We start from the raw sequence: 17,391 nt of genomic DNA, 5'->3' as shown, positions 1-17,391 counted from the left end.
TGCTGAGAACATCAGTAATGTAAAAACAGAAAACAGTACTTAAAATACAAATTGGTATCCCTCTAAAAAACGACTTGCTTAGCAAAATATTCACTGCCTGGCAATATTTGTCCAACAAAGAAAGAACAATCAGGATTTCAACTATTTGAGAAATGACAGATTGCTGTATGTTGTTCAACTTCCATACACCTTTCTTCCCCGCTTTCTAAAACAGGTAGGACCCTAGCAGTGGAGCCAGGGTTTCTCTCATGTCTACTACTGAGAAATACAGAAGTCCATCAGACCCTGATTTTCCAGAACATCTGAGATGCCACTGTCCCAGTCCACTGAAGAACTCGATGTCTTGGCATCGCCATTGTCCTGACTGGCAAATACAGTACCTGCCCTGTTGTAAAGCTGGTTTAGATCCTATGACAGCAGCATATCCTGCTACAATCATTTTGGATGCCTGCCAATATTTACTTTTTGCATATATTTACACAAGAAAAGAAACCAGGAAGAATGAAATCAAACATCTGCATTTCTGGATGGTATTGCTTTACACTCCCCCCTTGCTATTTTGAGCTTTCTGACACTTGCCAAGAGCCAACTTTCTTGATTTTATGGCACCGCATCTTGTGCTACGATCCTGCTCACATCGTAATGATGTATCAAATGTGTCAAATACAAAGCCCCTCATGAAAAGTGCAGCTAAGGAATGCAAACATTCTGTTCCATTTCCCTTTGAGACAAAGGAGTATTCACAAATAATCACTTTGTCAGAGTTCGGTATTCTATAACTGAGTGGGAGACCGTGTCCTCTATGGTGTTGACAAATTATTATGCTTTTTACCACTATTCCTGGCTTTACACCCTCGTTGGATCATCTGCAAGTCGTACCAGGAAATAACACTGGCGCCAGCAGCTATGCATTAATGAGGATCAAACTAAGAGGACCAAAAGAACGTAGCTCCACAACTAAAGCTCTCAATTTCAAGAGGACAAACTTCGATGAAGTGATGGAAGCAGCGAGGGCAGGCTCAGGGATGCTCAGGGGAAAGCTGCCACCGCTGCCTACAAACCCTGCAAGCCAGGGCGGGCAGTAGGCACGAGGCGCCTCGGGAAGGCAGCAGAAAGAGCAAGCCCTCCCGAGGGAGGGAGGGAGGGAGGGAGGAAGCCATTGCAATTGCCGGGAAGCAAAGCGCTGAACGCAAAGCGCTGCTGAGCCCCTGAACCTCGGAGAGCGGCGGCCCTGCAGGCCCAGCCGGTCGGGCCGGGCAGGGCCGTCACCGCCGCCCGCCTGGCGACGTGGCACCGCGGCCGCTCCCGCCCTCCCGCCATCCCCCCGGGCCGGCCTGCGCCGCCGCCTCACCTCGGGCGGTACCGGCAGGTTCTCGGCCGCCGCCTTCAGCTCCAGCACCGAGTCGGTCTGGCGGTCGCTGAGCGGCGCGGTGGGCTGCGGGCGGCGGTCCCACAGGCTGAGGCGGTCCCGCACGTCCCTGCCCGCGGGCGGCGGCTCCGCGGGCGGCGGCTCCAACATGATGATGATGACGCTGCTGCTGCCGCTACTGCTGCCGCTACCGCTGCCGCTGCTGCCGGCGGCGGGGCCGGGACGGGCCAGGAGCGGGGCGGAACGCCGGGAGCAGGGCGGCGCTTCCGGGGGAGGCTCGGCGCCGACGCGCGGCGTCGCGCGGCAGTGGCGTCATTAACGGAGGAAGAAGTGCGTCGGGGGGGCGGCCGGCCGGGATGGCGCCCCCTGGCGGCGGGGATGACGGGGGGCGGCTGCGGCATCACCACGCGCCCGGGTCGATCCGCAGGAACATAGGATCACAAAAAATGGTGGAAAAACCCTCTGAGGTCATCGAGTCCAACCTAGGGCCGAACATCACCCTGTCAACCAGACCATGGCATTAAGTGCCACGTCCAATCTTTCCTTAACCACCTGCAGGGACGGTGACTCTATGACCTCCCTGGGGAGCCCATTCCAGTGTCTAATCGCCCTTTCTCTGAGGAAATTCTTCCTAATGTCCAACCTAAATCTCCCCTGGCACATGTTAAGACGCTGTCATCTCATCCTGTCGTCTGGGAGAAGAGACCAGCACCCACCTGGCTACAACCTCCTTTCACGTAGTTGTAGAGAGCGATGAGGTCTCCCCTGAGCCTCCTCTTCTCCAGGCTGAACAGTCCCAGCTCCCTCAGCCTCTCCTCATAGGACTCGTGCTCTAGACACTTCACCAGCTCTGTTGTCCTTCTCTGAACACACTGCCAAACTTCAATATCCTTCCTGAACTGAGGGGCCCAGAACTGGACACAGTACTCCAGCTGTGGCCTCACCAGTGCCGAGTACAGGGGAAGAATCACTTCTCTGGTCCTGTTGGCCACACTGTTCCTGATACAGGCCAGGATGCAACTGGCCTTCTTGGCCACCTGAGAACACTGCTGGCTCATATTCAGCAGCTGTCAACCAGCACCCCCAGGTCCTTTTCTGCTGTGCCACTTTCTAGCCACTCTGTCCCCAGCCTGTAGCACTGCATGGGGTTGTGGTGGCCAAAGTGCAGGACCTGGCCTTTGATCTTGTTGAACCTCCAGGCACAGGCAGCCCTGCAGTGCTCCTGGGCAGGGACCACCATGTCCATGGCTCTACCAGGGATACCTGTGGGCAGTCTGGCAGGTGACTCATTCCCTGCATTTCCTGGAGTCTTCTTTCCCAAGGCAGCAGAGGCAGAGAGCCCACAGGACAACCCTGGAAGTCACAATGCCTCCTTCTAGGCCACCCTGCTCTTCCCCTGCTCAGCCACATGGAAATACTGATATTAACAGCTGGGTCTGGCTGCTGCAGCTGTACCAGTGATGCAGTTTAATCTAACATGGCAACTAAAGGCCTCCTGACATGTCCTCCACCGTCAGATTTGCCTTGACTGGTGCCAAACCACTGCCTACCACCAAGAGGACACCCCTGTGTCTGCCCGTCCCTTCCATGAGCTCCAGCACTTTCCTAGCCTACAGCAAGGAACAATCACACCCTTTCCCACACTAGTGGCTCTCCCTTAAGGGTCAGGACAGCACTGAGGCAGTACAGGGTGGGTAGGTGACGCCAGACAGCCCTCCACTTTGACAGTGCACACACACATCACCACCCAACTTCCTGATTATGAGACTCATTTTCTCCATCGTTCCATAACCAGAGCTGCTTTCTCCATCACACACCAGAACCTGCATGCCTGCAGAATTCAATTAACTTCAGAAACATCTTCCCTTATCCTTGGTTTGCTGTTAGCTTTCGTAAACTTAAATGTTTTATCATTACACACTAAATCCTAAGGTACATTAGAATTAAAGATCTTGAAAACATCTTGTAGTCTTCATTGCAGTAGTCACCTTCAGCTGAGATCCTGAACTCCTATTTCACTGTTTGGATTCCTTTGGTGCTATGTGATTAATTTCAGTCCACCTTGTCCAGCTGTCCCACAGATTAACTGATACAATGCACTCCTACCCTGTCACTCCAAACTGGGATATTCCTCAGCCTCTCAGAATTGGTCCATCACATTTGTCCTACCACACTTGAACTCTAGAAATCCATTTTGGTAAGAAGTGTAATAAATTTATTCTGTTGCTACACAAAATGAAGCTGATTGATCTGTTCCAGACCATGCAGTTTTCATAATAGAGTGGGAAATGGTGTTGCGATTTAACATATGGCAAAGAACAGTGAAAACCTATAGTTAATGGATGTTGTTCAGCCAGTAAGTTACAGGAATATAAGCTTTAGTCCGCCTTGGCTAAATAACCAATAGCACCAAACAGTTCAATGCCAGCAACAGCTTTCCTTTGTTAATCACCCTGAAGTATTTGAGCCCCACTCCACCCCCCTACCCTTTGAAACGCAGAAACTGAAAGCAGTTCAGAGTCGTTACATAATGATTTTAACACTTTTAATAAGTTTAAAAATGTCAAACATACTCTTTGCTTATATGGTGTACAAAAATATTTACAAGTGTTTCTATTAAAGCACAGAAAGTACAGAAACAGTTGTAAGGAAAATCACTGCACATCAGCATACCCATATATATAGAAAACATTGTACCTTAGGAAAGAAAGTGCCTTGTGCATTTAAAAATCCATTTGTATATTCAAAATTAGTAATTTTAAGCAATTATAATAGTTATGAAAGCACAATGAAAATTCTTGAAGTGGAATGCAGGATTCTATGAAAAACGTGTAAAAGATTAACACAATGCCACAAAAAATCCAAACCTATGCATCTTGCTTTGCTACCTGCTGTAAACACAGAGGGTTCATCATATGAGTTGCATCTCACCATTCCCTTTCCTGGAATCAAACAGCAGCATTTAATAAGAATGTAACTCTTTAAAGGCCCTGAAGTTTTGATACACACTTAAGCCTAAAGGTAATGTTTTAAAAAAGTTGTGGTTGATTTCTGCATAAAGTGTTTCCCTGCATGTAACAGCAACTTGAGCCTCTTTGGTATATGAAAGCGCTCAGTAGTTCTGGGTTTGGGTGTCTTTTTAAAGAAGGAAAGCAGTCTTTATAGTAGATCTACTTTGGAGGGGTTAGTTCTTTTCACATAAACACCTACATGAGACAGCCTGAACTGCTCAGTGCACCTTTCAGATGACAGGTAACAGCCAGTAACCAGTACAAGTAGTTCTTCCCAACAAAAGAGGCATGGAAAGTTTCGCTGCAAGATCAGCAGATGGGCATGAACTTGTTTGAACTTTATTCATATGTAAATTGCAAGTAGGAATATCTTGAAGAATGACTTATGCTGAAAATCATCATGATACATTGGAAAAAAAAAACTTTCTTCAAGCTATGCAAAACTGCCAACTGTAGCAACCACACTTGCAAATGAAGCTGGATTATCCCAGCAGATTACACAGACATCTAAGGATTTAGAACACACAAAAGCTCCAAAATCAGAAGCAGATTTTGCACTGCAGTAGGTATTTTGCTGACCCGAAAGCCTGCAAAGATGTCTTGTGACACTTCCAATTAATTAGAAGCTTTAAGCTTTTACACTCAAATCGTATACATTTCTGAAAGCAGAAAAAGCCCAGCTCCTTGGTACTGCCTATCTGTAAGAAAAATAATTTTTCTTTTCAGAAAATTTTTTCCTTTCCTTACATAAATACAGAAGAAAAAACCCTGTTCTTTGCCTCTTATAAAAAAACCTGCATGAGTCTCAAAAGCATCAAGTTGTGTTACAGATCTTCTCATTCAAAAACACTGAAACAGTTGACAGTATTCCACCATGTTTGGTTCAGTCTAGAAAATAGTGCACATCATCCACTGAATCACACAAGCCATGGTTACAGGAGCCAGTTTGCCTTGAAATCACTTACAGGTTCTTCTCACTCAACAGTCTTGCAGTGACCTCTTCCTTTGGCCAGCAGTTCAGACAGTAAAGAGCAAATACACAAGACAACTTGGACATTGCTCTAAAGTCAGACAGTACATTAACAGAATTCAGTATGCAGCTCAGCATGTCAGGCATCCAATTTCTTCAGCTGTTCATATGTCAGAAAGAACTGGGACAGCTGATTAAGGAAAACTGTTTCCTGTTCATGCAGTACAAAATGGTCACTTTATTAAAGGATAGCCGTGTCTGTGTGAAACTGTGTTCCATGCTTTTTTCCCTCCTGTGCCATGCTGCAGGTTGGCCACTTTTTTTACCCAATACTAGGCAGAACAATGAAACTTGCTTTTAAGGCTGGTGATGCCAATTACTTTCCTATCTCTATTCCACAGGACTGAGGATGCAGGAGAATACTGCAAAAGCCCCTAGAGGGGCTTTTGTGAGTCTTTCCTATCTTAGCTTTGAGGGGCTATGGGAAGTTCGTTCATGGCAAAGTAACATTACTACCAACCCACTTCCCAGGGCTCTGATCACCTGGCTCTTGAAATAAAACCAAAATTGTGCGAGACTAAGATAAAAAAAAAGACCGCATCAGTAATTGCCAACAGTTTCCCCAGTTCTGGAAATAGTCCCCATTCCTAACTCATCTGGTCAATTTTATTTAAAATGAGGCTCCAAACTAAGGAAGTGGACAGATTTGACATTGGAATAACAGAGAATTATTTTGCAAGATTACATTTTAATGTTCACTCTGTGTGAAACTGACCAGCAGCAGTTGACTAAAAAAACCTGTCAACTACACAACTTCCTATTCGTAAAAAGGGAATATCTGTGCTGAGAGGACACTTTTCACACTGAGTATTCTGTGAAAAACAATACTTGTTGTTGTATGGCTAACTTCTTAGTCTGGCACACCTTTGAAAAGGATACAATGATATTCCAAGGACCAAGTCTTAACCAGTTTGGCCAAAACCCTTTATATAGAGCAAAAAAGCCTTCATTCTTCCATGTCTAGGGAAAAAAAAAAAAAACAAAACAAACAACCATAACAACAGAATAAGAACATACTTATGTAATTCTTTATTAGTGAGAAATCTAGACAGCATCTCAGCTAACAGGACTATCTATGCCAGAAAAGAGAAGGGCTTAGTCCTGTAACCTTCATTTAAACATATTGTATGATGGAACAAAGATAAATTTCACTAGATAAAACCAAGATTAGTAATGCCTGCAGCATTACCTCGTAGGTAAAATTGCAGTCTATGTAATTCAGTACCCAACACAAATTAATCCAAATTGCGCTCCTGGACTTCCACCCAAAAAAGAAAAAGCCTTGCAGAGTTCTGCATGCAAGCCTGTAGCTCACATTAGGCATTCCCTTGAAATTTTTCAGTTTGCTTTATGGACTTCAAAAAATTTCGCTGGACAGTGAGACTTGGGCTGTACAGTCAACAGCCTGACACCAATATCTTACTATCCATTCTTCTCCATGTAAAAGACTGCCATGCTCCCACCTCATATCAAATTTAGAGATTTAAGAAACCATATCAAAAGTAATCAAGATCAGAGACTGACTTTGCCTCCGGCTTAACTAGGCTCTCCATTATGCAGTACACAAAAAAAAAAAAAAACTATCTGTCCCAGATCTTGTTCTTCAAGAACTGAAAATTATCACTTCCTATCAGCCTGGCATAGTACAAAGTTTAGTAAGACAGAGTGCTGCTGAGAGCCTTAGTCTCCTCATTCAAGCACCAAAAGGAAGTAAGGGTTGTAGCAGACACTAACTTTCTTCCTTTCTGTCAACAGTAGATACTTTCCACACCAAGTGCATTACTGCCAGTATATTCCCTTCGAGAATTATGGCAAAAAGCACACCTAAGTTACGAGGATTAATTTCTAGGGAATTGGAAAAATTGAGCTCTACTCCAAAATCATTGATTGATGGCAGCAGTATTTATGTTGACAATGAATTACTTACTTGTAACAAGCAATCCAAAGTGCCCTTGTAGCTTGAGTGTCCCCCATGTTGGCTTCTCTGATTCATCATGCGTGTTCTTACAACATCAACTGGGTTGGATGCAAGGGCTCCAGCTAATCCACAAGCAAAACTTGAGCTAATAAAAGAAAGGTTTAATGACATTTGATCTACCACATTTAAAGATGCACAAGAATTCCCCTTCCTCAGGAAACATGCAGTAGTAATAGCTGTTTAATCCTTTCAGTTAAAATTTACATCAGCTAATGGATATGAAAAATTACTTTTCATTGACTATAAAAAGTGTTTTTTTGAAGACCTGCTATGCAGCACTTATACAGTATGCTTGAACAGATGTTGTGCCCCTGTGAATAATATCTAACTGGAACTCTGCTAGCAAATTCTAACCTCAGTTTACACAGCTGAATGATTCAGACCACTCACAAAATAAATTTCCATATTTCGAAAGAAAGTTAAATCCAAGTCCTAAATAAAATTAGCTTCCATGCTACATGCTGCCCTTTGAGATGTTATTATATTAAAAGTTATACACATCAGAAAGGTATTTACATCTATACTGATGACAGATAAATCAAAATACTCATCCCCATAACAAGAATTAACCAATGATGAACTACACAAACAGTTACACAAACTTACAGGAAGTGAGTATATACTGTGTCTCCCATAAATCCAGACATAATTATGTGCTTCTTGATAAGGTCATACACAGGCAGTTCCACTCCAACAACAATAGCAGCTCTCTGTGCTGTCAGTGATACTCCCTGGCAAAAGAAAGGATATAGTTGAAGTTTGAAGTCAACCTTTGTGCATTATCAGAAAAGCTGAGCTCCTATAATACCAAACAACACCACAAATGTGTTAAGGACATTATTCATTTAAATAAGGTTAATTAATACAAATCTTAGATGTGTGTGCTCCAAAACCACAAATCTGAAATAACAGATAAATCGTTTTTCTACAAGGAATGGTGATTTCATTTTCTTTATGCTATTTTCTATCTCTGCTTAATATCTCAGTTCTTGCATCCACAGTCAGCTAAAACCCCAAAAACTGTGTTCCTTTGCAGCTAACTGAAAAACTGACGAAGTAAGGAAGATGAACAGAAAATGGGAGATCACGAAACTTTGCAGAGAAAAACACACTAACAGAAAAAACATTTCTATTTCCAGCTGTTTCAGAACAATTGTCTATTTTGTGTCTTCAGTTGTTATATAGTCATTTACTGTAATTGGCACAAGAGCAATCTATGACTGAATATGAGAATCCTGAGATAGAGGGGATGTTCATTAGTACCTCTGCTTCCAGTGTTCTTCAGTATATGTTTTAAAACAGGCAGAATATACAGGTGTCATGCAAAAAGTTGTTGAACTAGTCCTAGAGCCAGTCACTCTAATTGAAGCCTACAATTGTTTTCCCTTTTCTAAGTGGCAGCTAATCCTTGAACACAAGACTGGCAGTAACCCTTCATCTAAAAGCACTAAGACACCAGCAGTGAAGCAGTCATGACAAATGACATACATATTAGCTCCTCCATAATTTAGCTGAGAATGCTGTAGAAATACACAAAATTCAAATGAGCAAGAAAGTGTACTTAAAGTGTAAGATAAAGTTAAAAAAAAAAAAAAAAAAAAAAAAGCTTGCCTTCCATAATCCTTTAGTGCCTTCCTTTTGGTAGATCTGTATGAAGTTGCCCATCATTCCTCCTTGAATCACACTACCTTGGGCTTGCATTCTGATCTGAGATTCATTTGAAGACAAAAGTAAAAGGTAAACATTTTTCAAACATACAACCAAGAAAATAGCTTAATACAGTTTTGTTATTAAGTCACAATTTTACGTAATAAAGTCAATTTCTTTTGAATATAAATTAAGAGCTGTCATTATCATAACCATAACATAATCTTTTGCTTTAACTACCCAAATGCAGCTGCTAATTTTGAACAAGTATGTGGTAGAATTCTTAGCTGCATGAAGTCACTTCTATTTCTGTATGGGTACACTTCATTTAGATCATTTAGACTGACAGACGGGTTTTGCAGGATGCCCTTTACAGTGTTCTCACAGGAACAGGTTGAAATGAAAGGTTAAATATTAATGTTTCAGCCAGTGAGAACCATGGTCTTTGACCCTATAAATTTCTAAGAAAGCTCTTAGAAACCTGCCACGGTAACTTCCAAGTACAAGTTGGCAACAAGCAACTTGGTAAGTGGACATAATTTTAGGATATAACTAATTGAAGCCATACTTGAAATACAAGCTTATATTTGAAATGCCACTACATAACCACAATAGCACTATGAAGGGTTAAGTTTTTTAGTAGTTTCAGGAGAACAAAGTTTTCTTGACTTTTTTTTTTTTTTAAGCAGCTATTTAAGTCACAAGCCCCAGTTTTGTAAGATAAATACAATCAACCATTTCAAGTAACTGACTGGCATTACTTCACAGATTATTCTGAGTTGGAAGGGACCCACAAGGATCATCGAGTCCAACTGTTAAGTGAATGGCCCATGCAGGGATCAGACCCACACCCTTGGTGTTATCATCACAATGCTCTGACCAACCGAGCTAAACTGACAGATTTTTAAAGACATGGTCATTTCACCAATTCACTTTAAATGACTGATGCTGGAACACTATTTCCATGGAATATAGGATTGCAAAGCCTCTCTACAGAGTTAAAGAATCATACAGTCCAAGTAGCGCTCACTGGAACTCTTCCCTCTAAACTGATCTTCACCTATTTTGAGCTTTAGAAACATCCTAGTGTAAAACAAGTGTTACCAAGAAGTACAGATGAAATAAGTAGTGTGGCTTCCACACAAACACTACAGCATGAAAGTCTGAAAGAATTATCGTGTATTATTCTCTCACAAAAAGTTATGTGTATCCAACTACCTCCCCAGCCTTCAGTTTCCTCGTGCATAATTCCAAATAATTAGTATGGACTAGAAGGAGGTTCCAAGCATTCAGGATGTTACTAATTTTTTAAAAGTTAAAAGATGAGAATAAATAGGCCTACAAAACAAATCCTGCATTCATCAGGAGATTCTGCATTTCCTCAAGGAGAGAACAAAAACTAAGGACAAACTGTATATAATTACCTTTAAGACATCTGTAGGGTTGGCAATAGATGATGAGATTACTCCAGAAAGAACGCCACACAGAACATTTATCATCAAGGTTTCATCTATTTTGCAAACAAAGAAAAAGAGTTTAGCTGCAGATTTACAAATCTTAAGATGCATCAGGGCAGGATGATGCCTCCCCTCCTGTAACCAGAGAGTGCCAGTTAGAGAAGCCTTAAAAACTGCTCTGACAAGTTATCCTTGCCGACTCATTTTGTTGTAACTAGTACAAGCAATGTCTTCTCAGTAGACTTGTTCAAACTGCTACAGTAAGATACCAAATGGAAACAACCAGCTTCAAGCAAGTCAGTCCTCAATGAAATGGAAAATAACAACTCACCTTCTGGACGTTCAACAAACATTCTTTTTAAGCTCTGATAAGTCCCTATTTTTATAGTTCCATATGAAGCTTGCCGTAGCATTGCAGGTGCAATCCTGTAAAAACAAACAGCGATAATGTTTATGCTCAAGATGGAAAAAACTGATCAGCAGACACTTTCTAGAGCAGGAGAGACTGAACACAAGATACCTACCAGAGAAAGGCTGGTTCATTTAAATAGACAATTTAAACTCACTATAGACAAAACAATCTTTGGAGCTTTTTTGTTTGTTTGTTTTAAATAAAGCCTGCAAGAACAGGAATGAACTGCGTAGGGATTACTATTAGACCATATGCCTCAACTTGTGATCTATAAAATAGCTGGCAGGCATGTCTGAAATGTAATTCCCCCACCATCCTACGTGTTTTAAAGAAAAGTATGTTCATCTATATACAAAGGTTAATTCAATTTTTCTTCTGCAAGATGGGCCAACCAAAGCAGCACTGTAGAGAATAACTGTATGCTTAGCTATTTTTTCCAAGTAGGTTTTGTTGTTTGTTTGATGAGTTTTTTAAAATACAAAATTCTATTGCAGAGTGCAAACACTGAAGTGATCTTAGCTTGGTCTTTCAACTTCCAGATTAAGGCTAACCAAATATCTTCTAATTCTAAAATCCAAAAATTCACACACTATGGGCTTATACTTATCAACAGACTGTTCATAAGCCATTGCTGCAAGTCAGTTTATTTTACCCAGAGTATAAGGCTTTCAATCCTTCTTCTCTGCATATTCTGACTAGTGCATGCACCATTCCACGGTAGCGGATCTCTTTATATTTGGCATCATTAACCTGACCTTGAACCTGGAGACGTGTTTTGGTCAGATCGATGGGGAAAGTACCTTGAACGAAAATCAGAGAGAAAATTAATTAAGTACTTACCTAACAAGAGACAACAAAGAACATCATTTATGAAACAGCAATCTTTCTTATATACCAAAATATATAAAAATACTCCCATGGGAAAGAAGTCTCTTAACAAGAGTTTCTTTTAAACAAGTGGTTCATGCTGTATCACCTTGTTTCTTCTAAAAGTTTGTCAGAGGTCTTACCTACTCCCTGTGTTTACACTCTCCATTCACTTTACTTTCAGGCAACATGGTATTGCCCGGTTGTAAACAGCTACACTGAATAGGACACTACAATCACGATCAAGTACAGAGTTTGCATGTGCATTCTACCAACGCCTTTGAAAAGCACATCATTGAAGGCAAATAAATTCCACAGGACACGCTATACAGATTCTAAAAAAAAAAAAAAAAAAAAAAAAAAAGCAAGAGCAGCAGTACCTATTTCTGTTATTGCTTTCCTACAGCTACGTTCAGTTCACACTCTTCATGCTTCCTTTATGAAAGGGTTCAGAAAGCATATCCTTCCAGAGCTCATCTTTAGGAAAATGACCACCTCAACATTCAGTACTGACCTAAGCACTAACAGGAATCAGGATTAACTACATTTGTTCTAACAAGGTTTACCAGACGCACAAAGCTTTTGTGAATTGTTTGTCTTCCTTACAAAGCTTTTAGTATTATTGGCCATGTTCAGTCAAGTCAAATAAGAGAAGTTTCAAACTCAAGGTTGCACAAGTTTCGTAAGAGAAAGTAGAAATCTTTCCCTTCCCTGGAAACATTGAAAGTCAGACTGGACAAGACTCTGAGCAACCTGATATAGTTAAAGATATCTCTGCTCAGCGCAGGGAGGTTGGACTAGAGGACCTTCCAACCCAAACTATTCTATGATTCTATGAAAACAAAACAGTAGTTTTAGGTGTAATTTTATATTGCATCTACTTTACTTGACAGACTTCCCATGAAAGTCAACCACATGCCCAACTATATTCTGCTACTATGAAAATCCACATTTCCTTCATTTTCATGTTACATGCATTTCAGATATGACTTTATAAGGATGCAGATATTTTAGGTCAGTCTTTAGAGCAGGCCTAAAACGTCAGGCGTGCTGTCTCACTACAGCAATTATTCTATGTTGCTCACAAACTGAATTTAATTGTTCAAATCTAATCAAATCTAGCTTGTCTACTGTAGCAAAGCAAAAGCTGTATTTACTCATGACCACTAAGAACAGATCAAACAAACACCAAATAATAAAATGTAAAGGCAAAAATTCTATAAAAACAAGACTCACAAGGGATGAGGGTTTACAGACACAAGTATTCTCACATGGTAACACAGATCACAGCAAATCTTCAGTCAGCATTACACAAAAAAACTCCTGTGCTGTAGACCACTATATACTACTGTCACTGATAGTCTCTATTTAAATCAAGCTTGGTTCTATGCTATCTGAATAAAGAAAGTAATGTGAACAGGTAAAGGAAATGCTTACCACATTCTGCAGTGACTGATGCTAAACCTCCATAGATAAAGGGCTTCCAGTTTAGTGCTGGCATTATATGTTCCTCTTTCTGCGAAATAAGATGATTTTATGCTTCTGTAAGTACATCTTATACATGCTAACACTTAATAAAATTTTGTGCCTGCTCCGTTTAAAATGGCCTTTCAAACCTACTGAGGGTAAAAAATATGTAATACGATTGACAATCAGAAGAAAGTCAGGAATACTGTACAAAGGCATCTGGGTTCAAATCAATGTCTACTATGTACTTAGGCCACCACTCTCCTTACCATGAAAGGTTAAAGCAGTTTGTCTCCTAAGGCATGATGTTAAGGAGCACTGCAGTGAAATAGCCTCCAAGGGTTTTTACCAAGCTGAACTAGTTTGGCTACATCCTGCACTCGAATGGAACTTTTAAGACAGTCATGACAAAACTTCCTTTTTTTCAGTTATCAGCACTAACATGAGCTGAGCTGGTACACTGGGACAGAAAATAAGGGTGCACATGCCATTTTGCTTCCATTAAGACCTATTTCTGCTACTGGTGTTGACAGTATTTGTTCTTGTGAACATTACATGAAAATACTGTAATCAGGTATATAAGGCATTGTACATAAAAAAAGGCTGCTCTAACTCAGAGGTCAGTTAAGTAAATTTGACAGTGTGACTACAAATCATAATTAAATATGGCATGTGCTCTGCAAGATGTTAAATTATCTTAGAAAAAATAGAAGAACTAGTCCAGCCAATACAAGACTGCCCTTCCCAAAACCAAGCAGGTCTGTCCACAGCTTATTTTTCCCCTTCCTCATAATATAAATACTTTCCCATTTTCTACAATATCCTCCTGAGCATTGGATTCTACAGTTATCTTTTACCAATTAATTTTATGGGAAAATTGTACTTGAAAGTACCTCCCTTGGCACTTACATTCCCAGTTATTTTGTTTATTCACCTGTACAGCCCAGCTGGAAAATATCACAAATACACCAGTTACTTTTTGTTAGCCTTTTGTACAGCTGAACCTTCTTTAGTCACTTCCTCTAGAAGTGCCAATAACCCAGCATCTAAATGAAGTTTCAGAAGTTGCAGACACTCAGCATGCCTGAGCAGTTTCTGCAGCCCTGGTTTTCCTTTTATCATTCTTTACTTCATGAAGAGTTGCCTGGGTCTTCTGACACACAGTACGATGAAACTCCAAAGCACACAATTTCAAATACTCAACACCTACGTGCACAGAAACCCATCTTACTCTTTAGACCACTGCAAAGAACACCGCTGATGTAAAAAACAGATAAACAAGGAAAAGGCAACTAAGGACACCCTTCCATACTGCCAAAAAAGTGCAGTACAGAGGTCAGGACCACAGGCACAGACTATGCCAGCTTTTCCATACAAATGGAGCAGAGCCACGTGGGGATGGCATTGTATAGAGGGGAGCCAGTTCTAGCTCCAAGATCATCTTATTCCTGTTCTGCCATGATTAATGACAGATCATTTAATTAACAGAGACAAAGCCAAACTTGGTTTTCCCACTATCAGCCACACACTGACCTTTGCTTCTGAGAAACTTGTCAAAACTGGCAGTTAACTCCCTCCACCCCAATATACTAAAACAAAGTTTCATCTATCACAAATACCACAACACTGATAAAAGTAAAATATATCCTTTTTCTGTTTGTTTTGTATTTCACTCTGTCTACGCAGTGAAGGCTACTCACTTTTTCTCTGTAATGCTGTGCACTGCCAAATAAAGTTTTCAATTTGTACATATATTTACTAATATTAGTTGAAGCTTCAATATCCACGTAGGATACCCTAATGCAGAAATTTTACAGGGCACTCTTATTTGACATATCCCAAGGTGAAGATCAAGGTCTGTACCTCTGAAAGGCTACTAGTCTCCTCCCCTGCCAGTATGGAAAACGAACTATATGAGTCTTTCCACTTCTATCCTACATCCTTCCTTCTAGCTTTCCTTAATTTAGAAAGAAGTAGGAAGAAGAAGGAGAAATTAAAGCAAAGAGGCAGAGCTGATCACAGAGGAAAAAAAAAACAAAAAACCAAAAACCCAAAAAACACACCAGCCAGTAATTTCGTCCCATGACCTCAGCTGTTTCATTTTCCGTTCATTTTCTGAATTCTTGGTTTGCTTCTTCCTCGGAATTTCTTCTCTATACCAATAAAAACAATAAGTATCTCCTTAGAAGAATTCCATATCAGGTGAGTGAGTGGCAAACTAGTTAAAAAGGGAAACCAGCCATCATTATAGAAAAAATTAAAGTCTTCAGTTTTATAAAAAGATAGTGTCCTTATCAAACATATATTGTTGTTCCCTGAACTTTAGTGATGACAGAGGGATACTTGCTGGGTTGAATTAATACAGAGATTCATCCATGTGCTTTCTGCAAAAGTCATAAGCAAGTCTGCTTGCTTTTAACCACAGCGTGACCGGAATAAAACCAAAACCCCGGGTTCCATAAACGAATGCATTGCTTAAATAGCTCGAGATTCCCCTGTTGGGGAACAAGCTTGAAAAGTCACGTATCGAATTATACACTGGTTAAAACATCGTCACCGTATTAAGCGCACGGTGTACTTCAGTTTACAGTAGTTTTAGCTACTTAAAATGGATTCGGCTCTAGAGAGACAACAAGGACTGTAGAAATAACTACACACAAAAGATGGTCTCCCACCCCACCACGACCTGAGGGGCAGCAGCTGCCGCCTCCCCACTCACCACCGAGGTCTCCTCCACCCCTGCGTCCTACCGTGCCGATCCCTGCAGCTCCCAAATCCTGATCCAAATCCCAATCCCGCTCCCTGCTTCCGAGGCGGTTTTTGGGGAACGCGGAGCTCCGCCCCGGGGCGGGCTCGCCCGAGAAGCCGAGCCGGCCGGGAGGGGGGAAGGAAGGGTTGGGTATAAAGGCGTAGTCGGCAAGAAGGGGATGCTGAGCCTGCCTGTAAACAAACTTGGGAAAAGATTAACCACCCTGACCTTGCAGTCAGACGTCTCCTCTAGCCACTGGCTTTGGGAGGCTGCTGGGCTGGCGGGACAGGGTAGCGTTTTCCACTAGCGTTCCTGCCCTGGAGCCTGGAGCGGCTGTGTCAGGTATTTCAGCGCTCCCGATTAACGAGCAGGTCACTCGCCCCTTAGGGTTTCTCCTCAGTATTAATTATAAGGGCACTGATTTTGCCCCTCGGTTTACGGTCGTATGGGCGCCCGTGCTGCCAGCGACCCCGCAGCTTCCCTGAGTCGGCAAAGGAACTTTTAGCTACCTGCTGTGTGGAGGAACAGAAAGGAACAAGGTGGGCTTAAAGAGCTACTTTGCTCTCTAAAATACCCTGCTGAATGTTTTTGACAAAGCAGTTAGACAGGTGATATTATTATTATTATTTTATTATTTTTTAGTTTTGTTCAATTCTAACCATATTTCTTTGCATTACCAATACTGAAATTATGCATTCAGTACATAAGCTTTACATTGCTTTGTAAATACAAATCCAATGCCTGTCCAGAAGGAACACAGGGGCTATCCAAAAGGGTGGGTCTCAACCACTGTGTAGGTGGCAGTGACCAGTCGATGAAGACTGGACAAGAACCAGAACTAGTCTGGTTCTGAGCCCAGGACTTCCTAGAAACAGTTGGAATCAGCTCTTTTGCTGCCTCCAAAGGCAGAGTGCTCTGGCCACTCGGTGCTTTCTATTTCTGACTGAAGAGCTGCCAGGAATTTGTAGGACCTACCCCCACGGTGCAGCCCTGCTGCTGCTGTCACTCTGCTGCCTTGCAAGTAGATGGCATGCCCTGAAAGGTCAAAACATCCTGTAGTATTGCTCCCTGAGGGGAGCAATAATAAGGCAACTAATCTCAGGGCAAGACTGGCAGCTGAGAAACTTTATTTAAGCTTACTGGCTGGTGCAAAAAGGTGATAATACCCGTTCAGCTCTCACTAAGAAGCTGAATGTGGCCTCGTGTGCAACCCTCAATGAAACATAAAGAATCCAAAATTTGTGTTCCAGTATGCTGTAAGTGCTTCATACAATGAAAATAGTTCTCTATAACCATTCAAGTCTATTACAGACCTCCCAAAAATTTTACATTTCAGTTGTTAAGGCAGCTCACAGAGCTCATGTTCCAATCACAGTGTTGCAAAAGATAGGCCTCAGAAAGTAG

The 17,391-nt window shown here is 41.6% G+C and overlaps 2 protein-coding genes across 6 annotated transcripts in view; both read right to left on the bottom strand.

The window, feature by feature from the left end:
- Positions 1–1,519, bottom strand: part of COG3 (component of oligomeric golgi complex 3) — a 31,169-nt gene extending 29,650 nt beyond the window's left edge. The window contains exon 1 of the mRNA XM_017815011.1: positions 1,352–1,519. Coding sequence (XP_017670500.1) covers positions 1,352–1,519 — 168 coding nt within the window. The remainder of the gene's footprint in view (positions 1–1,351) is intronic.
- Positions 1,520–4,659: 3,140 nt separating this feature from the next.
- On the bottom strand, positions 4,660–16,100 carry SLC25A30 (solute carrier family 25 member 30). 5 transcript variants are annotated; one of them, XM_017815013.1, is made up of 11 exons: positions 15,989–16,100; positions 15,302–15,391; positions 13,209–13,287; positions 11,557–11,704; positions 10,824–10,918; positions 10,460–10,545; positions 9,000–9,095; positions 7,995–8,119; positions 7,338–7,473; positions 6,290–6,370; positions 4,660–5,531 (listed from the first exon to the last, which is right to left on the bottom strand). In XM_017815013.1, exons 2-11 carry the CDS (start codon positions 15,320–15,322, stop codon positions 5,490–5,492), a joined length of 909 nt encoding a protein of 302 aa, XP_017670502.1. In that variant the 5' UTR covers positions 15,323–15,391; positions 15,989–16,100; the 3' UTR covers positions 4,660–5,489. The 5 variants fall into 5 exon arrangements, with proteins under 5 accessions (XP_017670502.1, XP_017670501.1, XP_017670503.1 ...); XM_017815012.1 differs by having other exon boundaries at positions 15,958–16,081; XM_017815014.1 differs by lacking the exon at positions 15,302–15,391 and having other exon boundaries at positions 15,958–16,022.
- Between the last annotated feature and the right edge of the window lie 1,291 nt (positions 16,101–17,391).

The sequence above is a fragment of the Lepidothrix coronata genome, unplaced genomic scaffold (assembly GCF_001604755.1).
Source record: "Lepidothrix coronata isolate B3197 unplaced genomic scaffold, Lepidothrix_coronata-1.0 Scaffold48, whole genome shotgun sequence".
NCBI lineage: Eukaryota > Metazoa > Chordata > Aves > Passeriformes > Pipridae > Lepidothrix > Lepidothrix coronata.
This window is presented reverse-complemented; position numbering and strand designations above follow the sequence as displayed.